At 37.4% G+C, this 26582-nt stretch overlaps 1 protein-coding gene across 1 annotated transcript in view; it reads right to left on the bottom strand.

Moving 5' to 3' along the window:
• Positions 1-6166: 6166 nt before the first annotated feature.
• The window catches only part of CENPN (centromere protein N), a 48651-nt gene continuing 28235 nt past the window's right edge, over positions 6167-26582 (bottom strand). Inside the window, exons 8-11 of the mRNA XM_036748796.1 lie at positions 23968-24025; positions 12218-12330; positions 7052-7178; positions 6167-6781 (exon numbers count right to left, since the gene is read on the bottom strand). Of these exons, the coding sequence (XP_036604691.1) occupies positions 6699-6781; positions 7052-7178; positions 12218-12330; positions 23968-24025 (381 nt within the window). The 3' untranslated portion in view covers positions 6167-6698. The remainder of the gene's footprint in view (positions 6782-7051; positions 7179-12217; positions 12331-23967; positions 24026-26582) is intronic.

Genomic DNA, 26582 nt, shown 5'->3' with positions numbered 1-26582 from the left:
GTGCTACAGAAATCACAGATCATAGATTTAGAAGGAACCTTAGTGGACAACTGGTCCAATACCTTCATTTTACAGATGCACTGAGGCTCAGAGAGGGTAAGCCAATTGTGCCCAGGGTCACAAAAGTAGGAAGCAGCAGAGACAGAATTTGAATCCAGATCCTTTGTTCCAAATCCAAGCATTCTTTCCACTATGCCATGCAAACTACTACACCAGGGGTGAGGAACCTGTGGCCAGTAACAAAAACGTCCTAGGCCTGGCATTGTGATTATGCACTTATAACATGGACTGCAAAGATATATGATGATAAGCTCACCCTTTTTATTAGCAACCAAAGACTCACTGGAAAAGATTTTTGAACTAATGATCTTCTGCCCTCTCCAATCTTTTTAAACTCCCAATCTCTTCATTCCATCCATAACTCTTTATATGAAAGCAACACTTAGGGTTTCTCCTTACAAAAGACATCTTTGCATTTGGAGATATAAAATAAATGCCTAAGATTTATCAAATATAATTTTACTCTTCTATAACTTGAAAAATTTCATTTAAATAGTAGTCAAAACTAAGAGGCAGAACGGCACAACAGAGAAAGGGCATGCCCTGGTGTCAAGAAGACTTAGAATCACAGGTTAAGAGCTGGAAGAGACCTCAATAGCCATCTGGTCCAAATGACTTATCCAAGGTCATACAAGTAGTAAGTATCAGAGGTAGGATTTGGACTCAGTGCTTTTACGACAGAATCACTAAATCCTACTTTTGACATATTTGCTATATGATCATGGTAAATTACTTAACCTTTCAGTGTTTCCAGGCAGGTAAGGCTATAAATTACAGATTAGATATGTATGTGTGGAGAGAGTTCCTACACTGATAAAATCATGGGTATGGACTAAAACCCCAAACCATCTAAGCACAGACTATTAAATTGTAGTGTAAGATACATAGTCTTCCCTATTTATAAACATGCCCAAATGTCCTTTCCCATTTCTAAAAATCCATCACCTCCATTCTTTGCTTCTCCCTGCTTTCACCCCCAAACTCCTAGAAAAGGCTATCTATACTTGTTGCCACCATTTTCTTACTTCACAGTCACTTTTCATCTCCTTGCAGTCTGGCTTCTAACCTCATCACTCGGCTAAAATTGCTTTCTCTAAGGTTACCAATGGTGTATTGTCAAATCCTTGGCCTTTTCCTCAGTTCTTACCTTTGACTTCTCTGCAGTATTTGACATCATTGGTCACTGTTGTCCTAGACACGGTCTTCACCACTGAGTACTCCTAGTTATCCTGTCTGGCCACTCCTCCATGCAAACACTAATGCTTATGCTTACAGGTATATTCTCCAGGACTCTGTCCCAGGTCTTCTCTTTTGCTACACTATCTTTCTTGGTTGTCTCGTCAGCTTTGAATTCAACCATAATGTTTATGCATAAGACTCCTAATGCTATATATCCAACCACAATCTGTCCTGAACTACATTAGCAACTACTGTTCAGTATTTTTAACTGTCTGTCCATAGTCATATCTAAAAATGAAGGGGATTCATAGAGGTTTCCCATAGGAAGTACCACACAGGCTGAGCCATGCCTTAAAAAAAAACACTAGAGATTGTAAAAAGTGGAAGTGTGGCTGGGGTGCATATCAGGTTTATGGGGATAGACAACCTGTGCAAAAAACTGAAGTAGGGGATGAAATGTTGGGAACAGCAGCAAGGTCAGTTTGGGTGGAATATAGTAAGAAACTTAGAGACAAAGGCTGGAGGCAGATTGTGAAGGCCTTTCAATGTTATGCTGCAGAGTCTATATTTCATCCTAGAGGTAAGAGAGAAGCCACTGAAAGTTTCTGAGCTGGAGAATGATATGGTCAGACATTTACTTTCAGATTATTTTGGCAGCAGTGTGGAGGATACATTGGGGAGGAGAATGATCAGGAGACAGTCTCAATAGTTCAAGCAAGAGGTGATGAGTGCCTAAGGCAGGCCTGGGCAACCTGTAGCCCTCAGGCTGCTTGCGTCACACCAAAGGATTTCAGGCAGCCTGAGAAAAATATAGAGGAAAACATCCTTTGTATGTAGAGGAAATCCTTTGGCAAGGCACAAGCAGCCCGCAGTCTGCAGGTTGTGCAGGCCTGATCTAAACTAAGATGGAATTCCTGTTACCAGAGAGAGGGGAAGAGATACAAAAGATGTTATGAAATTACAATTAACAGGATTTGGCAACTGGCTGGATAGTTAGAGATGGAAGGGTGGAGGGAAAGGAATAAGCATTTTTAGAGTACCTACTCTTGACCAGGCACTGTGCTAAGGGCTTTATAAAAAATATTATCTTATTTGATTCTACAACAATGTGAAGGACAGGGAAGAGTTGTGGATGATTACAAGGATTTTTTTTTTTGCTGTTTTATTATTTAATATTTTTAGTTTTCAACATTGATTTCCACAAGATTTTGAATTACAAATTTTCTCCCCATTTCTACCCTCCCCCCACCCCAAGATGGCATATATTCTGAATGCCCCTTTCCCTAGTCTGCCCTCCCTTCTGTCACCCCACTCCACCCCCCACCTTATCTCCTTTCCCTTTACTTTCTTGTAGGGCAAGACAGATTTCTATACCCCATTGCCTGTATATCTTATTTCTCAGTTGCATGTAAAAACAACTTTTTTTCTGAGCATTTGTTTTTAGAACTTTGAGTTCCAAATTCTCTCCGTTCTGCCCTCCCCATCCACCCTCCTTGAGAAGGCAGGCAATTCAACATAGGCCACACATGTATCATTATGCAAAACACTTCCATAATAGTCATATTGTGAAAGACTATATTTCCCTCCATCCTATGCCTGTACCCCTTTATTGTTTTCTCCCTTGACCCTGTCCCTTTTCAAAAGTGTTTGCTTTTGATTAACTCCTCCCCTGATCTGCCTTCCCTTCTATCATCCCCACCCCCATCCTCTTTCCCCTTCTTTCCTGTGGGGTAAGATACCTGATTGAGTGTGTATGTTATTCCCTCCTTAAATCAAATCAGATAAGAGCAAGATTTACTCATTCCCTTTCACCTGCCCCCTCTTCCCTTCCAGTAGAACTTTTTCTTGCCACTTTTGTGTGAGATAATTTCCCCCATTCTATCTCTCCCTCTCTTCTTTATTATATATCATCATCTCTTCATATTCAACTCACCCTGTGCCCTCTGTCTATACATATATTCCCTTCAACTACTGAGAAAGGTCTCATGAATTACAAATATCATCTTTCCATGTAGGAATATAAACAAAATGGTTCAACTTTAGCAAGTCTCTTATGATTTCTCTTTCCTGTTTACCTTTTTCATGCTTCTCTTGATTCTTGTATTTGTAAATCAAATTTTCTATTCAGCTCTGGTCTTTTCATCAAGAATGCTTGGAAGTCCTCTATTTCATTGAAAGTCCACATTTTGCCCTGTAGCATTATACTCAGTTTTGCTGGGTAGGTGATTCTCGGTTTTAATCCTAGCTCCTTTAACCTCTGGAATATCATATTCCAAGCCCTTCAATCCCTTAATGTAGGAGCTACTAGATCTTGTATTATCCTGATGGTGTTTGCACAATACTCAAATTGTTTCTTTCCAGCTGCTTGCAACGTTTTCTTCTTAATCTGGGAACTCTGGAATTTGGCAACAATATTCCTAGTTTTCTTTCTGGGATCTTTTTCAAGAGGTGATCAGTGGATTCTTTCAATTTCTATTTTACCCTCTGGTTCTAGAATATCAGGGCAGCTCTCCTTGATAATTTCTTGAAAGATGATATCTAGGTTCTTATTTTGATCATGGCTTTCTCTCTCCTGGATCTATTTTCCAGGTTAGTGGTTTTTCCAATAAGATATTTCACATTGTCTTCATTTTTTCATTCTTTTGGTTCTATTTTATAATTCCTTGATTTCTTATAAAGTCACTAGCTTCCACTTGCTCCATTCTAATTTTTAAGGTAGTATTTTCTTCAGTGGTCTTTTGGACCTCCTTTTCCATTTGCGTAATTCTGCCTTTCAAGGCATTTTTCTCCTCATTGGCTTTTTGAGGCTCTTTTGCCATTTGGGTTAGTCTATTTTTTAAGGTGTTATTTTCTTCAGTATTTTTTTGGGGTCTCCTTTGGCAAGTCATTGACTTGTTTTTCATGGTTTTCTCACATCATTCTCATTTCTCTTCCCAATTTTTCCTCTACTTCTCTAACTTGCTTTTCCAAATCCTTTTTGAGTTCTTTCAGGGCCTGAGACCAATTCATATTTTTCTTGGAGGCTTTTGATGCTTTGACTTTGTTGACTTCTTCTGGCTGTATGTTTTGATCTTCTTTGTCACCAAAAAAAGATTCTATAGTCCAAGTGCTTTTACGCTGCTTGCTCATGTTCCCAGCCAACTACTTGACCCTTGAGCTTTTTGTGAGGGTATGACTGCTTTCAGAGTGGAGAGTGCTTTGTCCCAAGCTTCAGGGGCCTTGCACTGCTGTTTTCAGAGCTACTTCTGTTCTTTTTTTTCCCTTTTTTTTGGGGGGGGGGCAGGGCAATTGGAGTTAAGCGACTTGCCCAAGGTCACACAGCTAGTACATGTGTCAAGTGTTTGAGGCCGGATTTGAAGTCAGGTTCTCCTGACTCCAGGGTTGGCGCTCTACTCACTGTGCCACATAGTTGCCCCTGCTACTTCTGTTCTGAGGTGGTATGATACTCCTCTCCTGGTCTGTGCTCTGTTCTGTGAGTGCAAGCACTCCTTTTTGCTGTGTAGCTACCAGGAAGACTCCTTCTTCACAGTCACAGCAAGCTTTGCCACACCATCACTCCTCAATAACCACCAACTAGGACCGTGACCCAGATCAAAGCAGGGCAAGGCAAGAGAACCTTGGCTCAGTGCCAGCAAAGCTTTCCCTGCACTTCCACTCTGACCTGCCACTTGATTCCTCCCACCTTGTGGGCCAGGGACTCCAAAAGCAGCTGACGCTGGAGCTCTGGAAGTAGCCACTGGAGCATCCTGCTATTGCTGCCCCACCACCTCCGCCACCTTCCCCACCCCCGGGGCTGAGGCCAGACCACGCACTTCTCTCACCCAGATCCAGCAATTTTCCCACTGACCTGCTCTATGGTCTTTGGCATTCGTGGGTTGAGAAGTCTGGTAACTGCTATAGCTCAGTGATTCATGGCCCTGAGGCCTGCTCTGCCCTATCTCCTCCACTCTGGTCTGTCCTGGCATGGCCCATGCTGGGCTGCGCTCCACTCCCAGTACAGTGTGATAGACCCTTCCCAGCAACCATCCAGGCCATCCTGGGCTGGAAACCTGCTTCGCTCTGTTATTTCATGGGTTCTGTAGCTCTAGAAGTTGTTCAGAGACATTTTTTACAGGTATTTGGAGGGATTTGTGGGAGAGCCTAAGCGAGTTCCAGCCGCCATCTTGGCTCTGTCCTGATTACACGGTTTTGAATGTGGATGACTAGAAGGGTGGTGGTACCATAAAGGGCAAGTTTGGAGGGGGTAGGGGAAGAAATGAGTTTTGTTTTGGACAAGTTTTGTATCAGTGATGCTTAAAGGAGATGTTGGAACTCAGTAGAAATTAAAGCTGGACCAATAAACAGAGTCCATTTGCATAGAGATGATTAATAAACACATGAGAACTAATGAGACAATCAAGAGGGGAGGGTATATAAAGAGAAAAGGACCCAGGACAGAATCTTTGATCATGGATGATGACCTCATCAAGGAGACTGAAGAATGGTTGTGCAGACAGAAGGAGAACTAGCAGAACAATTTCATGAAAACCAAGGAAAGAGTATACAGCAGGAAATGGTTGTGTCAAATTCTACAGAGATCAAGAAAGTCTTAAAGGACTGAAAAATGCCATCAGGTTCAACAATTAAGATATCACTAGTAGCCTTGGAAAAATGTATTATCCAAATTATAATATCCAAGACAAATGTTGCTGTTTTACTGACAGTACCTCCTTTAATAATTCATTCAGTAAACATTTATTACTTGCTTTGTCAATACAAACGTCTGTTGGCTTATGGACTAAAACAATCTTTTCCACAAAATTATGTTTTTCAGTCATTTGAACCAGAGAATTTTAATTAAGATCATTGATTTATTTGGTTTTTCCACATCTTTATTTATAAGCTATGGTTTGGCACACAGTGATTCGAATGAATTGTAAATGTGATAAAACATAAAATGAAGAGAAGTATGTTCATACAGGTTTCTGTGAATATCTAAATCTATGTCATATGAAAAGGGATTTGATGATCTGAGTGTGTAATGGGCCTGATTTGTAGAACAATTTCATGTTCTCTCTGTAAAGTTTATGTAGTACTTGTTGGTATTTTAATGATTTGCTCTTTGAGCCAAGACTAAAGAAGATCAAGTTACAAAACCAAGGGTTGGACAGGTGGAAAAACTACGACAGTTGTCACTTACAAGGACACATCATTGAAATGGCTATGGCACAGCCGTCTTCATTTTAGGCCATTCAGGGCACTACTACAGGACCAACCTACCTGCATATGCTCCTATGTTAGGAGAACAATTTGTTTGATTTTTTGAGAGAGAAGAATCAGATTCATTAAGAATGCAAGTCTTGTTTTCTCAATGGCTTCTTATTGAAATACTAGTACTTAGAAAGGAGAGGTACATGTACAAGAGAATGGAAATGTTTTAGAACATAAGACAAGGGACTTATGTTTATTCCAAATAAAACTTATTTCTCTCTAATTGTAAAATAGTTCATTGCTTTGTGAGGAATACAAGTAAGCAGTGGTGAAAGTGGTGCATCTGCAATACCTGAAATAAAGAAAAGAAAGTTAAAGTGACTGTGGGCCAAAGGTTTCACTTAGCCTTAAAAGGCAAAGATCTGAGGGCAGATCAAGGAGCCCCTCATTCGTGTTATAAATTCATATTACAAACAGCTGCAACAGAATATAAAAAATAGGATACTGCAGGGTGTCAGACAGGAGCAATAAGAAAGCCTATAGAGATTACTGGCCAGAAAAATTACTTCGCATTATTAGCATTAAATAAACTTAAATTTTGTTATCGAAGCTAAATACTTACCAGCTGGTGCTAAAGATTTCAATGCTTCCAAAAGATGTGGACTAGAGAACTTAACCAGGCATCTGAAGGGTTCTTCCCTTTCAGCCAAGATGCCGTTTTTAGAGTCAATTTTGAATTTGGTTTCAAGCTGTCAATAAAGAGGTAAATATATGAGCATATTTTAAAAAGACTATTATAAGCAGGTTGAGAGAACAAGTGGATCAAGAACTGGCCTCATTCAGAAAAACCAGATTCAAGTCTTGCCTTTGACACTACTTGCTATCTTGTCTTAGGCCAATAACTTAACTCTCAGACCCCCAAGCTCACTGAAGAGCAGATGTCAATCTGCAGTGGTAGAGAGGGAGTTTCTTATACCAATGTAATCACAGATTGAGAACTAAATAACTATGGCATATTAATCTTCTTTTTATTTTTCTCTCTTATTTTATTTTTTCTCAATTACACGTAAAAAAATTTTTAACATTTGTTTTTTAAAATTTTAAATTCCAAATCCTCTCCCTCCCTCTGCTTACTCCTCTTTGACAGGGTAAGCAGTTTGATATAGATTATACATGTGAAGTCATGCAAAACATATGTCCATATTAGCCATGTTGTAAAAGAAAACACAGACCAGAACAAAGAAAAATAGAAAAAGTAAAAAAGTATGCTTCAATCTATATACAGACTCTATAAGTTCTTTCTGTGGAGGTGGATAGCATTTCTCATTATAAGTCCTTCAGAAATTTCTTGGATGGATCAGAATACTTAAGTCATTCACAGCTGATCATACAATATTGCTAATACTGTGTATAATGTTCTGGTTCTGCTCACTTCACTTTGCATCAGTTCACATAAGTCTTCCCAGGTTTTTCTGAAATCATGCTGCTTGTCATTTCTTATAGCACAATAGCTGAATATTTACATACTTGACAAAAATTAACATATTTTTGGATGTCATTTTAATGTAAAAAAATCTCATGATCTACTAACATTATTCTGGAAGCACTTATTTTGAGCAGCAACAATTTTCAAACATGGGTTACTTTAACAGAAAAAATATTTGAAAAGTTGGAGGTGAATAGTATATAGGTGTGCCATTTTTTACATAAGAGGTGTTTTATCTTAAAGATTTGTGTGTTTGTTTTGTAAGTAAAATCTTTTTAAGCTTGCTAAGAAAGGGCAGTGTAATGAAACTTATTTTTAGTTTAATAAGATGTTTAAATATTCTCTTGTACAAGAAACCTTAATTCCTTTCTGTCAGTTATTAAACTGGTAGTCTCAGAAATTCCATAGAGATAGTGCACATGGATTTCAGCAAGGCATTTAACAGTCTCTCAAATTATCCTGGGGGGCAATATGGAGAGAGAGGGCCAAGATGATAATGTAGTTAATGAATTTAGAAATGGTTAAACAGTCAGACTGAAAGAGTAGTGATTTTATGGAGCTAAGTCAATCTGAAGATTTCTAGTGAAGCGTCCTTGGTCCTATCGCTAGTAAATTTTTTTTTTGGAAGGGGGGGAAGGCAGGGCAATTGGAGTTAAGTGACTTGCCCAAGGTCACACAGCTAGTAAGTGTGTCAAGTGTCTGAGTTTGAACTCAGATCCTCCTGACTCCAGGGCCAGTGCCCTACTCGCTGTGCCACCTATCTGCCCCTAGCTAGTAATTTTTAGTAAGTAATTTTGCTGAAGCCACAATAGCATGCTTATCAAATTCACAGATGACATGAAAGAGGAATAGTCAAAATATTGGAATGACAGCTAGGAGTTAAAAAAATTCATAAAGTTAAAATATTGGGCTGAATCTAATAAAATGAAATTAAATATGGATAAATATAAAGTGCTACACTTAGGTTAAAAAATAAGTTGTGGAATTATAAGAAGGCATGGCTAGACAACAGTTCATGTAGGAAAAACTAGGGGCTTTTAGTGGATTGCCAACTCAATATGAATCAATAGCTTGACTTATATCTCAATATTTCAAGCATCTGTACTTTCAGGAAGATGGCTATTCCCTCCACTGACAAAGATCACAACCACTCTATAACTTAGCAGATGGTCATCCAGAGTTGTGGTGGCTAAAAAGTTAATCATCCTCACCAATTTGGTGATGAGACTCTCCAAACTTAATCTGGCCTATCCTTAGACAACATAAATTCAGTCCATTCCTGGAGCCAGACTAAAATACCTTTCAGTGAGGGTTATAATCTGTTAGAACTTTTACTCTTTTTTTCACTCTTTTACTTGGAATATTCTTCAAAAAGAGAGAGTCACTTCTGTCACAATGAGGCACCAGAACAGGACTTTCATGAAGGGACAGTGTGATATGGCAGGCAAAACAAAAAACCAAAAATCTTTGGCTTCATTAATAGAAACACGGTGTTTAGACTGAGGATGATGAGGCTACCACTACTTTACTACTCTGATCCAGCTACATCTGAGGTATTGGTTCAAATGTAGGAAGGTCATTGATATATTAGAGAGTATCCAAAGGGAGGTGACTAGGATAGCCATCTTCCTGTCTGATTGTATTGTGTAAGGATCACTTCAAGGAACTGGCAATATTTAGTGTGGAGAAAATAAGACTTAGATGGGGATGATATCACTCAATTTATGAAATTGAAGGACTGTTATATGGAAGAGGGATTAAACTTGTTCTGCTTGCCCCAGCAGGTAAAACTAGGAGTAATGAGTAGATGTTGCAGAGAGGCAGATTTGACTCAGTGTAAGGAAAAATTCCTTAACTATCAGGGTGTAATATCAATTAAGTTGGGTGTCTTTGATTGAGTCTTAGTAGGTGCTAAACCCCAGGCCCAAATCCCTATCTACTAGGTGCTAAGCCTATGTGGGCATGAAGCCCTCAGGGTCCTAAGGGGAGTTGGTAAGTCAATAGTAGGCACCTAAGTTCTGGTCACTCAGATGACGTTTCATGATGTCCAAAGACTGTATAAAAAGAGAGAAGAGAGCTATTTGCTGGGGGCTCTCACTCTTTGAGGCATGCTGATGTGGAGACTCTGGGCAGCTGTAGTTAAGAACCCTCCAGTTTGTAAACCTGGATGTTGGGACTTTGTTAAACCCTGATGTTTGTGATTTGTTTGTATTTGCTCAGAAGTTCAGAGTGCTGGCTTTTTCTCCTGAACTAAATGAATGATATTTGTATGTTCAATTAAACTGAGATTGTTAACCCCTTAACGTTACTTTCCTTGGTAAAGCAGATCAAAAGAACCTGTGCTGGCAGCATTCTTCTTGTTGGGCTTGTGTTCAGCGGCTAGGCGAATTGTTGCAACACAGGGCTGTTCAAAAGTGGAAGAAACTGCCTCGTGAGGTAGTAGGCTCCATATGACTGGAAGCTTCAAATGGATGCTGGATGATTACTTTTTCAGTAAAATACTGTTCAGATATTCGTTAGACTTGATTTCCTCTGGTGTCCTTTCTAACTCTGAGATCTTGCAGTACCACTGACAGCTAAAAGGCAATTAACTAACTAGCATATGTATTGTATGATGTATATGTTTGGCAAGCCAAATAGGTTTGATGCCTGAGGTTGAATTGGTGGGGGGATTAAAATGAGTTGTTTGGGATAAATGGGTAACCATGAAAAGAATTCCGTCTGAATAAACAAAAGAGAGGCAGGAAGTCTGTTTTAGGCCTGTCACTGTTACTTTCTAGATGAGTAACCCTGGGAAGGTCACTTCTACTATCTGTACCTCAAATACCTCATCTTTAAACTGAAGGGTTTTAGACTAGAAGATGATCGTTAATGTTCTTCGAGCTCTAAATATCTTTTGATTGTATAAAATAAAAAGTATTATGATATGGTTTTCAAGTTACCATTCCAACAGGAGTGTATGGATTTTAATTCAATCAGCTGTCTTACACTATGTTTCAGAAAGCACAATAATACACATGGCTGGTGGCAAGGTCTAGACAGTCCTCTTTTTCTGTAGAAAAGTTTTTCTAAAAAGATCTGGGGCATTTAGTAGAATGTAAGTACAGTATCAGTCAACAATGTGATATGACAGTCTTGATTACATTAAGAAAGGAATGATGTCCAGAACCATGGAAGGAATAGTCCTGCTATTCTCTGTCCTGGTCAGACAATATCTGTGGTTTTGTGTTTAGTTTCTGAGTGCTCCATTTTAGAAAGAATATTGATAAGCTTGAGGGAATCCAGAGAAGGCTAAGTGGAATGGTGAGATAATGCCATGTAAGGGTCAGTTAAAGAAACTGGCGAAGCTAAGACTGGAGAAGATTTAGGGGCTACATGATAGCTGTCTTCAAGTACTTCAAGGGCTATGATGAAGGACAGAGAAAAGACTTGTTTTTCTTGGCCACATATGGCACAATTAGCAGCATTCAGCAGAACCTAAGAACAGCTACGTACAGACTGTTTGGGAGGAAGAGCTTCCTAACAATAAAAGCTATTCAAAAGTAAAATGGCCTGCTTTGGGAGGTAGTGAGCTCCCCCCAACACTTAAGTTCTTCAGGCAAAGGCTGGTCGACCACTTAACTTGAGTATAGTACATATGTTCATATGTGAGTTAGATCGGATGACTTCTGAGATCCCTTCCAACAGTAATTCTATGACACTAACTAGCCCATGTCGGGATAGAACTTGGACAATAGTCTAAGAAACTGAGTATAATGATTAGGAAGGAATAACTTATTAAATCTTTTCAAATGTTATCCTGTAAAAAGTACAGTCTCACTATGTTTACTTAAGCATATATGTAAACAGTGAAAAGCAAAGACTACTTTCTATTTGATAACAATAGAACTCATTCACAAGTGCAAAATAAGGTCTCTCATGGTTACAAGTGCTTTATAAAAATTTTCAGGAGAGCTATCCATTTATTGTTCAGCCGTTCAGTCATGTCCAATTCTGTGAATCCATGGACCCTACTTTCCATAGGGTTTTATTGGCAGGATACTGGGGTGGTTTTCCATTTCCTTCTCCAGTGGATTAAGGCAAACAGAGGTTAAGTAACTGCCCAGCGTTACATAGCTAGTAAATGTCTGAAGCGTGATTTGAACTCAAGTCTTCCCAGACTCCAGGCCCAGTGCTCTATGCCCTGAGCCATCTAGCTGCCCCCATCCATTTACTAGTTTTGTACTAAAATACCTAGGTTTTTCACTTTAGCATTTTTAAAAACTGTTATAACTTAAAGTTAATATTACAGACAATCTCTACCTTATATTGTGCAAATTCTATTCTTGGTTGGACATAATTCCCAAAAGTTTCCTGTGTCACTCTTTGGATTCTTTGCTTCTCTTTCATATTTTCATGAATGATCCTTGGGTCCACTGTGGGTATAGGAGGAAAAAAATAACTATTTAAAATTTCTGGGTTATCAGAAATACATTTTATTGCTCAAGAAATTTTTTTTTGAAAGATTAAATACAAGAGGATTCTGGGAACGTGGTAGAGTAGGCAAAAAAACTTTTCAGCTCTCCAAATTTCCTCCGCAAAGAGACAGAACATCACCCCACAGCAGCAGAAAGAAACATGGGGTAAAGCAGTTGTCCTCCTAAGACCCCAGGAAAGACCTGAACTCCAGGGGCAGAGGTTTGGTCTGAGTGAAAGTGCCAACACCTTCAGGCCGACTCTGAAGAATCAACAGACAACAAGCCCTGGAGGCAGCTAGTTTGAGAGGCTGCCTCAGCCTTACAAACTCTCGTCTTGAAGACAGAGTGAGGGGGTCTGATAGCTGAGCAGAAGACTGAAGGACCTTCCACTGTTGAGAGATGCCAAGCAGCGCTGTGCTGAACAGACTGTCCCCAGCTGTGGCCACAGTGGGGAGCTAGCACACACATGGTGAGTGCAGCAGTGAGGGGCAGGGACCCTGTTGGCCGTAGGCACTCACAGGAGAGTGGAGTCCCTGGTTTCAGTTCCAGGGCAGAGAAGACAGCAGTAGTTTGCAACCACTGGAGGGACTGCAGGAAACAAGATCATTTGTGGGACAGTGGGGCTGGGGGCCCTAGCTGTGGCTTAGGAGTGGAGAGGAGAGACCGAGGTTGGGCCCTGAGCCAGACCTCAGAAAATAACAGTAAGAAGGATCTGAAGCTTGAAGCATCATTCCCCATACCTCGGGACTACAACTTTTGATTACACTAATAGCTGCTGAGAACAAAATAAAACAATAAAACAGCAAATAAATTTAAAAAAATAGAAATGCATAACTGAAAGAAAAAGAGCCCAATCATAGATAGTTACTATGGGGATATAGAAGATCTGGGTTCATATTCAGAGGTAGATAATGGATCTAAAAAAAATTCTTTTTTCAATGAGAAACGTCAAATGGTCCCTCACACAAAAAGAATTCTTGGAAGAACTTAAAAAGAAGTTTTAAAATCAAGTAAGAGAGATTGAGGAAAAATTAGAAAAAAAAAATAAGCAATCCAAGAAAATCATGAAAAGAAAGTCAACCAATTAGAAATAGAGAATCAAAAACTTAAAGGAAGGAAATAGTTCCTTGAAAACTAGAATTGGGCAAAGGGAAGCTAATGATGTCCTAAGACACCAAGAAATCATAAAACAAATTCAAAAGAATGAAAAAATAGAATGGAAAGTGAAATATCTCATCAGAAAAACAATTTATGTGGAGAACAGATTGAGGAGAAATTATAAATATAAGAATAGTTGGACTACCTGAAAATTACGATTAAAAAAAAGAATCTTGACACACTATTATAAGAAATATCAAGGAAAATTGCCCTGAAGTTCTAGAACAAGAAGGCAAAGTAGAAATGGAAACAAAATCCACCAATCACCACCTGAAAGCGATCCCAGGGAGAAAACTTACAAGATTATCATAGCCACATTTCAGAGTTCTCAGGTTAAGGAAAAAATATTGGAAGCAACAAGAAAAAACAATTTAAATATCATGGAGCTATAATAAGGATCACACAAGACCTAGGAACTACTACACTCAAGGACTGTAGGTTTTGTAATAGACCAGAAAAGCTGGGGTTATGACTAAGGATAACTTGCCCATCAAAGTTAAGGATAAAAAAGACATTGAACAAACTCAAAGACTTTCAGGTTTTTGGGACAAAAACCCTAGAACTTTAGGGAAAATGTGACATATAACATCCAGGAGAAATATAAGGTAAACATTAAAGACCAGTTACAAGGGACTCAATAAGGTCAAATTCTTTACTTCATATATGTGAAAATATTAGAAGTACTCTTATGATTGTCATCATTATTTGGGTAGTTTGAAAGGTGTGAGCTGAGCTGAGTATGATGGGGTGATCCTTAAAAAAACTGTGTAGGGAGAGATAAAAAAAGAGCAAGTATCTCATATAAATGAAGCATAAAAAGAAAAACTGATACAGAAGAAGCTAGTAGGGGGGAGGGCAGGTAGTGCTGGAACCTCACTCTCATCAGGAATAGGTTAAAGAGGGAACAACATATATATTTAGAAGGATATAAAAATCTTCTAAATTCAGAAAGAAATAAGAGGGCAAGGGGGTGGGAGGGGGGGAAGATAGGGGAGGGACTCTTAGATGGGTGGGTAGGTTAAGGAGTAGTAGGACAAGGTATTAGGTAGAAGTAAAGCAGAGGAATGAGGAGGGATAGGGTAATAGGGTGAGAAGAACAGTGAGGAAAAATAGGAAGGAGGAAAATATACAACAAGTAATTGTAGCTTAAAACGTGAATGGGAAGAATTTACCCATAAAACAGAAATGGATAGCAGATTAAAATTTTGAATTCAACAACATGTTGCTTTCAGGAAACATTATAAAAATGAGATACACACAAAGATAAAATAAAGGACTGCAGCAGAATTTAGTATGTAAAAAAAGTAAGGATAGTAATTATGATATGAGACAAAGTTAAAGTTAACATAGATTTATTTAATCAAAAGTGAAAAATAGAGAAACTACACTATGTGTCAGCAATATTATTCAATATTGTTTTAGATCATTTAAAACACCTAGACAGTATAAAATACCTGAGCACATACTTGCCAAAACAGACACAAGAATTTTATGAACATAAACAGAAAATACTTATTATACAAATAAACTCAGATCTAAATAACTGAAGTTTCATGAGTAGGTAAAGCCAATATAATTTTTAAAATGACAGTTTTACCTAGCTAATCTATTTATTCCATTAAATTACCAAAAAATTTATTTTACTGAATTAGAAAAAATAATAACAAAGTTTATTTAGAAGAACAAAAGGTCAGGAACTTCAAAGAAACCAGGGAAAAAAGATGTAAAGGAAGAAAATTCAGTAGTATAAGACCTTAAACTATGTTATAATGTGAGAGCATTGTTGAAGTGTAAAAAAGATAATTTTGATTATTTTAAATTAAAATTTTCCTGTATAAATAAAACCTATGTAGCCAAGAATAGAAGGAATGCAGAAAATCAAGGGAAAAAAACTTTCATAGACAATCTCTCCCACAGGATGTGATTAGGTTGGAATACTGCTGTGGTGTAGGAAATGATGATCTGGTTGAAAAAACATAGAAAGACTTGGACTTACGAAGGAAAGATGCTATCCACCTCCGGAGAAAAAGATGACAGGAGGCAATAAGCATAGTACGGTCTTACTTATATGTGTATGAGTGTATATGTATATGTTTATAGATATCTTTGTATATGTATATATATATATCTCCACGCTTAATTGTAGCCTTCTTTAGGGTGGTGGGGGGGGGGTGGAGTAAAAAGAACACAGCAGGGAACAAAAGAAAACCAGTGAGGATGCAAAGAAAAGCTGAGCAGCTTTGAAAACAATGTGTAATATTTATTTATATAGGTTTTTTTGAAATGGAAATTTATTGTTTTATATTGAATCCTCTCTTATCGTCTGCTGTGTATAGGACAATGTTTTTTTTTTTCTTTTCTCATTTTGTATTTAAATTTAAAATAAAAAAATTATCAAAAAAGATTAAAATATAAAAAAATTTCAGCAGCTTCAAAATGTATTCATTACCGACTATACATACTACACTATTAGAGGGTAGTTTAAAAAGAGACAGCTTTGCTACAGTAAGAAAGAAGACAAAATTTGGAGTGAGAATATCTGGATTCAAAGCTTGTCACCAATTTGTGACTTTGGGAAAGTCACAGTGCCTTTGTGACTTAGCTTCCTTATCTGCAAAATGAATTTAATTATCTGTACTACCTACCATATAGGGTTGTTATGAGAATCAAAATTTAGTAATGTGTATTAATAGCTTTGTAAATATAAAACACAATGCAAATATCAGCTATTACATTATATTTGTTTTAATTTGTTTTGGGCTTAGATCTGTAGTTCATCTGTGTGCAGAACTCCCAGTGGGGAAATTCCTTTTTACTGTTGGAGAAGGCACTGCCTGGGGACAGTTAAGAAGTGGCACAGGGTCACCAGCTAACACATGTTTGAAGGAGCAATTGAACTCAGGTCTTTTTGATTTTGAAGTCTGATACCTATGTCACAGCTACCCCTCGATTAGTAAATTACAAGGATTAAAAGACATAGTCCTTGTGCTTATGGAGTTCACAGTCTAGTAGGGGGAAAGGCACAGATTCAAACAAATACAATATATTTTAACAAAAAGAAAACACAACTATACTAGCTATCATAAATAACCAATGACATTCACTTAGCTCAAACTCCCTTCTTTGTATTCTCATAGCATTCCTCGTCTCTCTTTTGTCACTTTAACTCGTTATTTTATTCCACAGTTATTTGTATCTGATTCTTATATCCTCTACTAAATAAAGCTCCACTAGGAAAGAATCATTATCTTGTATGTCTCTATGTACCATACAGCACCAAGCACAAGGCCCTGGGCATAGAAGATGCTAAATAAATATTTGTTGAATGAGTGAATTCAGGGGCTGGCATCCTTGGTTCAGCTGTTGCCATCCATCCCACTCTGATAATTTTATTCTTCCCTTTCATTTCCAGCTCTTGTTGGGTCTAGAGCGCTTTAATGTATTTTATGTGCAAAGGTACAGCTGTCATATTGACATAGACTTCTCTTACACAGTAATTTTTAAAAGTTGCCAATGTAAAGAACACATCTTTTGACACCTCCTCTAATGCTGGCCTCTTTTCTCAAACCACCCTATTCATAGGGACAGATTAATCAGTATATTCCTTGCTGGGCTACCCAGTATCTTCTCTTCTTTGGAAATTCACAGCAACATATTTAACTATCCTTTCTCTCCCATCTCTTGAAACTAATCGTAATGATAGATCTTTAGAGTTCCATTCAAAATAAGGAAGAACTTTCTATTATTTATGATTGTCTAAAAATTGGTAACCACAAGAAGTGTATTCCCTGCCACATCAAGCAACAGAGGCTGCCACTAGTGATGTTGAGGAGTATAATGGCAAGCAAAGTGGGACTTTTTACTGTTTTTTTCTTTTGAAGTGCTTCTCAGCACTAAGGCAATCAAATGCCTTTGATTGAGTCTTGCCTTTGTTTGAATCAAGAGTCTTCGATCACCTGCTTAAGTCACAAGAAAGCCTAAGTCACATGAGTTTGAGTCACATGGTTGGGACACCCTCTGACCCTGAATTAGTGTGTGTGTGTATGTATATATATATATATATATATATACATACACACACACATACTCTGAGGTTAGCATTTTGCTTTGGGGGCTCATTCATCAGAAGAATGTTTGTGTAATTTGGCCACACAAGACTCTGAATACCCCCGGCTTTGAAAACCCAGATGTTGGTGCTTCTCTCTCTGGTAACTGTGTATGTATTGCTATGGACAGACACAAGCCCTGTCTGCTGATTTGTTATTTGCTCTGTTTATATAATTTCTGCTTGTAATTTCTGTTTGTATTTGCTCTGACGTTCATGGTGCTGACTTTTTCCCCTGAACTAAGTGAATGACATATGTACGTTTAATTAAAGAAAGACTGTTAACTCCTTAAAATTGCTTTCCTTAGAAAAGCAGATCAAAGAACCTGTGCTAGCAGCCCTCCTGTATGTTGGTGTTATTGGCCTTACACTTCCACAGCAGCTGCAAGCAGTACTGTTGTTACAAGGAGACAATGGAAAAGTCAATTCTGACAATTAGAATTTTTTTTTAACAATACAATGGGTTTCCTTGTTAGGGAATAAACTTTTCATCAAAAATCTGTACAAAATGCAAGATCATCACATTAAGAATATTCTAATACTTTAAATGAGGACAAATTATTTACATATGAAAAATAATTCAGTGAGGGAGGCCTATTCAAATTGACAAAGAAATGATAGGTTTCCAACTTTCAAATATTAGATTTTTCATTTATGAACTGCTATGTCAGAAGTGTATGTTGATTATTTAGTCTCAAATTCAAATTGAATCTGGATGCCCTGATTTCATTATTTGAAGGACGAGGGAAAGTTTGAAGCATTTTTGATTTACATACATTCCACTTTATTTCAGTATTTAAGTTTAATTAATTAATTCTACTTTAAGCATCTGTAGGAGAAGGTACAGGCAACTAGAGAAGGACTTGAGCCAATTAAGAGAAGAGAATTGTGTAGGTGACTTGTAAGAGTTTGAACTAGTGAAATAGGTCACAGGTTGAATTTTGGTTAGAAATTTGAAGAAATTGAGGAAGAACTATCTCTAGACCCAGATATGAGTCCATATTCTATTTCCAGGTTGTGAGAGAAGCAAAATCAAGGACAATAAATTAAGGAGGATTAAGAAGGAACAGGAGAATAGACTCTGAAGAAGTAAACTCAAGAGATAAATTGAAGATAGTTGGCAAGACAATGCAAAATAAATAAAAGGTAAATGGAAGAGGGATAAACAAATGAACAGAATGGATTAGTGAGTGAGGCAAATGGGTGAAACAGGCAGGAGATTGATTAGTTCAAGCCAAAAGAGGAGATAGGTGTGGCAGAGAAGTTGTTGAGGCTAAAGAAAAATGAGTGAGATTATCAAATTCTTAAGAGGTCATAACTGACTGTAAGGGCTTGACCAGGTATAAGGTTGAAGTGTAAATACCCACAAATAAACTGTTTTTTAAAATAGCTGAAATCAACCATTTTGGAGAGTACGTGAAAATATGCACTGACCTGCATTGTATGCAATGATCATACTTCTGCCACTGCCAAATGACTGTTATGTGTTCCAAGAATAGCCTCATCTTTCTCGGAGAAAATAAAGGGGCTCAAAGAACACATCTCCACGATCCCAAGTTGTTAGGAAGAATGAAGTATTCAAGAAGAAACAGGAGAGGTTTTAATGAGAGGGGAATAAAAGAATGTCAGATGGGAGGAAGGAAGAAGAGGTTTGACAGGATAGTGGAAGGTAGAAATGAGTCACAAAGAGGAATAAAGAGCTATTTAGTTACAGCTTTAAAAAAATATTTGAGGCTTTTCCTAAAGAAGAAGAAGCTGGATGTTCTGAAGAGGAAGGTGCTTTCTTCCCAAGAATGATATAGTAGAAGTCATCAAGTGGTGAAGTGAATAAATGGAGGAAGACCTGAGATCAAATTCAGCCTCAGACCCTTATTAGCTTTGTGACCCTAGGCGTTTAACTGTTGCCTGCCTCAGTTTTCTCAACTGTAAAATGGGAATAATAATGGTACCTACCTCCCAACGTTGCTGGAAGGATAAAATAAGACAATATTTGTAAAATGCTTTGTAAAACTTAAAGCAATATATAAATGCTAGCTTTTTGTTGCAGTTGTTCTGTTGTTTCAATTATGTCTGACTCTTCATGACTCCATTTGGGGTTTTCTTGGCAAAGATACTGGAGTGATTTGTAATTTCCTTCTCCAGCTCTATTAAGACACCTGTTGGAGCACGCTGACAAAAACAAAGTAGTCATTAACTTCTTGAATTACCTTAGTGATTTATTTCATCCTTCAAAGGTAGAAGAACCAACAAAGTGAAATTTTATTCTGATCTGATTCTCACTAACAGGGAAGAACTAACTGGTGGTTGAGGTGGAAAAGATGGGTATCTCGGGGGAAAATGACCCCTTCCTCCAAGAATTTATGAAAGAGAAGGGGAAGAAAATCTAGACACAGTTTAACACAAATCCTACATTTTAGTTGATTTCAGTTGAGATTTTAGTTTCTAGAGGTAACATGACATGGAAAACATATATTTTTCAAAAACCTCCCTTTAGTTCAGCTGAAAATAGTAAGAAATAAATATTTTCCCAGCCTAAAATAATTTCCTTACACTAGGAAAGTATGCAAAAAGATTAAGAACAAAAGCTCAGGTCTAAGAAAATGGATTAAGCCTGGTAACTAAATTTAGAAGAAAAAGTATGTTTTCCAGTTAAGATCCCTGTCTTCCTCACCCCAAGAAGTTATTGATACTATGACCCACCCATGAGCAGTTCCCTCTTTTCCATTCAGGCACCACTTGTTGTTCATCCATTTCAATCCTTCAGTCAAGGAAGGAAGGAGAAGTTTTAGTATATGAAGCGACTACCATTTTTTAGATGAAGATTTTACTTTGGTTAACCCTAAGCTATAATTTAATATATTGTGACCTTTTTATTGAATCTTGAATTGCCTCAAATTGCTACATGGTACAATGGAGAGAGTGCCCAGATTGGAGTCAGAAAGACTTATCTTTGTGAGTTCAAATCTGGCCTCAGACACTTACTAGCTGTGTGACCCAAGTCATTTAACTGTGTTTGCCTCAGTTTCCTCATCTGTAAAATGGGCTGGAAAAGGAAATGGCAAACCTCTCCAGTATCTTTGCCAAGAGAACCCCAAATGGGGTCATGAAGAGTCTGACACAACTAAAAAAACAACAACAGAGAAATATCTGAGAGCATTGTGGGGCTGGAGGAAGGGGATGGAACTGTCAATTTGGACATTCTGTAAAGTAGAAGTGCTTGATTTTAGATTAATGTTAAATTGTTTCTGGAAGAGTTGTACCTAAAATGCACAGTATAGCATTCCTATTCTTTTTCAACACTAGATTAGATCTCACTGGATCCCATAATAGGGGAAGGAAGTCCGGGAGGAATGAGAGATTTTAAACAATGAAATCCTGAAGATAGAAGAGAAATACTTCCAATAATGAGGTAAAGTAAAATTTGTCTCAAGAGTCCAGTGTGGATGCACCAGCCGACTCAGATTTTTAAAAGAAATGTACAAAAGATGGGAACAAAGGCAGATAACAGAGGAGAAATATTAGAGTGTGGCACAGTCCAATAAAAATGGTATACGGAATGCTCTAGCTCAGAATAAGCTGAAACTTGCAAGGAAAGCTGAGGAGACCACAAACATAGTTTTTGGTTTATTTTTGTTTTAGCTGTATTGAGAGAAAAAAGAGGATCAGAGAAGGGACAGGACCCTTGCTTAGAGTGGATAGGATAATGCTCACTGACAAGAGAGAGAGAAGAAAGAGAGGCTCACTTCTTATTCTGTCTCTGTTTTCTCAGCCACGGAGAATGGCTCTTATACCAGAAAGAGAAAACAGAAATGACTGACCAGGAGGAGATACTTAAGATAAGGCAAAAGTCAGGGAGCACTTAGTTGCCCTTGATTAATTCAAATCACCCTGGAGCAGCTAGATAGCACAGTGGATAGGATGCTGGGCCTGGAGTTGGGAAGATGCATCTGTTTGCCTCAGTTTCCTCATCTGTAAAATGAGCTCAAGAAGGAAATGGGAAACCATTCTGGTACCTTTGCCAAGAAAAACCTAAATGGGGTCAAGAAGAGTGGCACACGACTTAAAAAAAAAAAGTCAAATCACTTGGCCCAGTTAACTATAGTCAATTCTGCTATAATGGTAACTCACAGAAATGCTAGTAACTGAGTAATTTAGAGTAACTCATGAGCAATAGCCTTTCCCGTACCCACTTTCACAAGCAAACTTCAGATCTTTTTCAAGGTAAAGTGCCATTTATTATATATCTTGTGGCACAGTGGGAGCTAAGGATGGGGAGGGATGTTCTGCACTCCACCCTACCCTACCTACACCAGTAACCAGAGTCAGCTTTGCAACCTAGGTTCAGTAAGAACCAGGGCTGCAGACACTGCCATTATTTAATTATAGTATTTATGTATTTATTAGCCATTTAGCTTTTATAAAACAATTTTATTAGGGTCTTATTTTTTTAATGTGTCACTGAAGAAGTTTCTAAATGCTATGACCCTAACCCCATTTATCACCCATTTATCCAGAAACGCTATGGTTTTTATTTCAAGATTTTGAATAGTAAGGTGATTTTTAGGAAGACATCTATCACCTTATAGCAGAACTGACTGTATCTTCCTCCAGTACTAAAAGATATGGCTGATGTGACAACTGAATCAGTCAGTGACCCTTGGAAGATCATGGAAAATAAGAGATATATCACAAGATTGAAAAAAGTCAAACGATGTTCCAATTTTCAAAAAGAGAATATAACAGTCTGCAAACTGTAGGCCAATGAGCGTAATGGTTCGTTAAAAAAGATGGTTGGTTGGTATCTAGAAAGGGAAACTGATCACAAAGAACCAGCACAGCTTCATCAAGAACAGGTTGTGCCAGATCTCATTTCCTTTTACAAAACTAGTTAATGAAGAGAATGTTGTAGATCTTAATTTACCTAGGCTTTAGAGAAGCACATGCAATCTCATGCTATTCTCGTGGAGAAGATGGATTAGACATTAATAAAAGTATATGGATCCAGAATGACTGGAAGGCCAGACTCGAACGGTACTTGTATTTTAGTGTCAGCATGGCCGGAGGTATCCAGTGGAGTGCTTGCTTCTGCATCATATAACATTTTTATCAGTGACTTAGGTAAAGATATAATTCTTTTTAAAATCAAAATTGGACATGATACGAAGCTTTGCAGGATAGCTAGAGTTCACTGGAAGATTCAAAAGGAACCTGACAGATTACAGTTTTGAGCTAAATATAGTAAGATGAAATATAAATGACAATGGAAGATAAATGTAATCTTACACTTGGGTTAAAAAACCTCACAAGATGGACAGACAGCAGTTCTTCTGAAAAAGATCTGACGGGCTTACTGGGCTTAATATGAATCAGGAGTGTGTAAACTGTGAGCTCCTTGAGAGCAAAGATTGGTTTTTGTTTTTTTCTTTTCTTTGCCTTTATTCGTATCTTCAGTACTTAGCACAGTGCCTGGCACATAGTACGTGTTGAATAAATACTGCTTGACCGATGTGGCAACCAAAAAAAGTTAGTATGATCTTTGGCCACATTAAAGGAGGCACAAAAGCTTCCAGGAATAGGGCAGTATTAGTCCCACTGTACTCTCTACTTATTAGACCTTATCTGGAAGACTGTGTTCGGTTGTGGGAACCATGTTTAAGGAAGATATTGGTAAGGTGGAGAATGTACAGTGGAAGGCAACCAGGAAAGTGGAGGGCTTTAAGTTCATGGCATATAAAAATAGTTTGAAGGAAGGTGGCATGTTTTGAATGGGGAAGATTGGGAGGAAACTTGATAGGTGTCTAAGTATTGAAAGGGCTATCGTGCAGGAAAGATTGGACTTGTTCTGTTTGGCCCTAGAGGGCAGAACAAGGAACAGTAGGTAGAAGTTACAAAGAAACCAATTTAGGCTTAATGTCAGGAAAAACTTCCTCACAATCTGAGCTGTTCCAAGGTAGAATAAGCTATCTTATTCTCCCTCCCCAGATCTTCAAAGGCTGGATGATCAATAATTGTTAGATATATTATAGCGGAGATCCCTTTTATATCAAGGCTGCGCTAGATGCCTGGTGAAGTCCCTTCCATCTCTCAAATTCTGTGAAAATAAGATTCTGACATTCTGTTGGGAGAGCTATGAACAGTCTCTTTTCTTCAGCAAAGATTAATTTTTATCATTTGGAGAACACTGCCCACGAAGTATGTTGACAAATTATACTTAACCAAGATCTCATAATACATTATGTTAATGAATAATGTAAAAATATTAATAGAAACTTTAAAAGTAATAAAACATATAACCAAAATTTATTATAAAGAGAAAAAATTAAACCAGTTACCTATTTCAGCCTCAGAGCTTTCTTCTTCTAAAGGTGTGAGGTGGTAAATTTGAAAATCCTAGAGAAAGAAATTTAATGTTAGTGCTTCTGTCAGTCTATTTCTGAAAATAACATTCTAATTTACCTGGCAAGAGGAAATTATTAGAACCTTCCATTTCTCCTATCAAAAAAGATTTCATTTTATTTTTTCAGTGCATTTTTATGAATATATCCCTTCCTCAAAATCCAAGAGCAAACAAACAAACAAAACAAAACAAAAAACAAATCCAGAATTAAAGCCTTTAAGGATAGCTGTATCATCTGGCAAAACAAATTTCCACATTAACCATTTCCAAAAATATGTCTTTCCACATTTTAAGTTTGCCATCTTTCTATATGGAGGTGAGTGGCATGTTTCATCATCATTCTTTTGGATCTGGAACATCATTGTGTTGATCAGAATTCTAAAGTCTTTTAAAATTGTTTTTTATATAATGTTATGTATAGATTATTCTCCTAGTTTTGCTTGCTTTAATCTGCATCAGTTGATAGAAGTCTTCCCAGTTTCCTTTAAAATTGTCCATTCCATCATTCCTTATGGCACAATATACTCCATTCCATTCACATAACACAATTTGTTTAGCCACTCCTGGGAGCACAGGAGGGAGGGAAAGGAGGGAAGAAGAAGGAAGGGAGGGAATGGGGGAAGAAGCGAGAGGGAAGGAAGCATTTATTAAGCACCTTCAATGTGCCAGGTGCTAAATGCTAAACGCATTTAAATTTGCTAAATACTTTAAAAATATTACCTCATTTAATCCTCACAACCACCCTGGGAGGTAGGTGCTAGTGCTTAGTATCTCCATTTTACAGATAGGAAACTGAGGCAAAGGCAAGTGACTTTTCCAGAGTCACACAATTAGTAAGTATCTCAGGCCAAATTTGAACTCAGATCTTCCTGACTCCAGGCCCAACATATGGGCAGCTGGCTAACTTTCTGGGCATAGTTCCAAATTGCTTTCCAGAATGATTGGACTAATTCATAACTCCACCAATGGTACACACTAGTGTACCTGGTTTTCCACAGCCCCTACAACATTTGCCACTTTCCTTTTTTGTCATCTTTGCCAGTTTGATAGTTGTAAAGTAGAACTTTGAAGTTGCTTTAATTTCCATTTCTGTAATTATTAGTGATTTAGAGTATTTTTTTTTCATTATGATTGTTGATAACTTAGATGTCCTCCCTTGAAAACTACCTGTTAATACCCCTTGACCATTTATCTATTGGGGACTGGATCTTAATCTTATTTCCTTATATATTTTGCATATAAGAACTATTATCAGAGAAACTTGTTGCAAAGATTTTTGCAAGACATCTCTTTACCTTCTAATTTATACTATGTTAGATTTATCCAGAGTAATCAAAATTGTCCATTTCATCTTCCTATGTCCATAGATTCAAAAGGTTAATTTCTTCTTTGTTTCTCCAATTTGTTTGTGATGTGACTTTTTCTATCTAGGCTACATATACATTTGAAGCTTATTTTGGTATATGGTTGAAGTGTTGTTCTAAACCTAATTTCTGCCACTTCACTGTCTAGTTTTCAGAGTAATTTTTGTTAAATGGTCAGTAACTGGGATCACAGGGTTTATCAAACACTTTGTTTCTGTATATTGGGTACATAATGTATGCCACTAATCAACTTCTCTGTTTCTCACCCAGCACCATATTGCTTTGATGACTATAGCTTTATAGCAGAGTTTTGAGATGTGGTACTGCTAGGTCCCTTGCCTTCCTACTTTTTTTTTGAATTGCCTTGATATTCTTGATGTTTTGTTCTTCCTGATGAATTCTTTATTATGTTTTCTAGCTCTAGAAAGTGATCCTGTGGTAGTATGATTGGTAAGGCATTGAATAACTAAATTAAATAGAAATGCCATGTCTGTTATATTGGTTTAACCTACCCATGAATGTTTCTCTAGTTACTGAAGTTTATCTATTTCTTCAGAGTTGGACTCATATAGTTTTGGGGTGAATCTTAGTAGATATAATCCCAAATATTTTATAGTTTCACTAATTATTTTCAATGGAATTTTTCTTTCTAGCTCTTCTCCTAGGGTTGTGTTGGTTACATATACAGAAATACTGATGGTTTATTTATGTGGCTTTATCAGCATGCTTTGCTCATGTTATTATTTCAGTTAATTTTAGAGAACTTTTGCTCATGTTATTATTTCAGTTAATTTTAGAGAACTTTTGGGGTTCCTTAAGCACATCATCATTATTATCAACAAAAAGCAATAATTTTGCCTATGCTTATTCCTTTAATTTCTTTCTTTTTTAAATTATTATAGCTAGCATTTCTAGCACCATGTTAAATGGTAGTAGAGATGATGGGCATTCTTGTTCTACCCTTGATCTTGCTGGAAAGGCCTGTAACTTTTCTGCATTACATATAATATTTGCTCTTGGATTTAGACATAAATTATTTACTATATTAAGAAAAAGTTCATTTATTTCTGTGATTTCTAGAGTTCTTAATAGAAAGAAGTATTGAGTTTTGTAAAAAGCTTTTACAGCACATATTGATGTAATCATATGGTTTGTATTTTTTATATTTTAACATTGTTTATTATAT

Source organism: Trichosurus vulpecula, chromosome 3 (assembly GCF_011100635.1).
Source record: "Trichosurus vulpecula isolate mTriVul1 chromosome 3, mTriVul1.pri, whole genome shotgun sequence".
In the NCBI taxonomy this organism is placed as follows: Eukaryota; Metazoa; Chordata; class Mammalia; order Diprotodontia; family Phalangeridae; genus Trichosurus; species Trichosurus vulpecula.
Note: the sequence above shows the minus strand (reverse complement) of the source record. Positions and strands in the feature narration are given on the sequence as shown.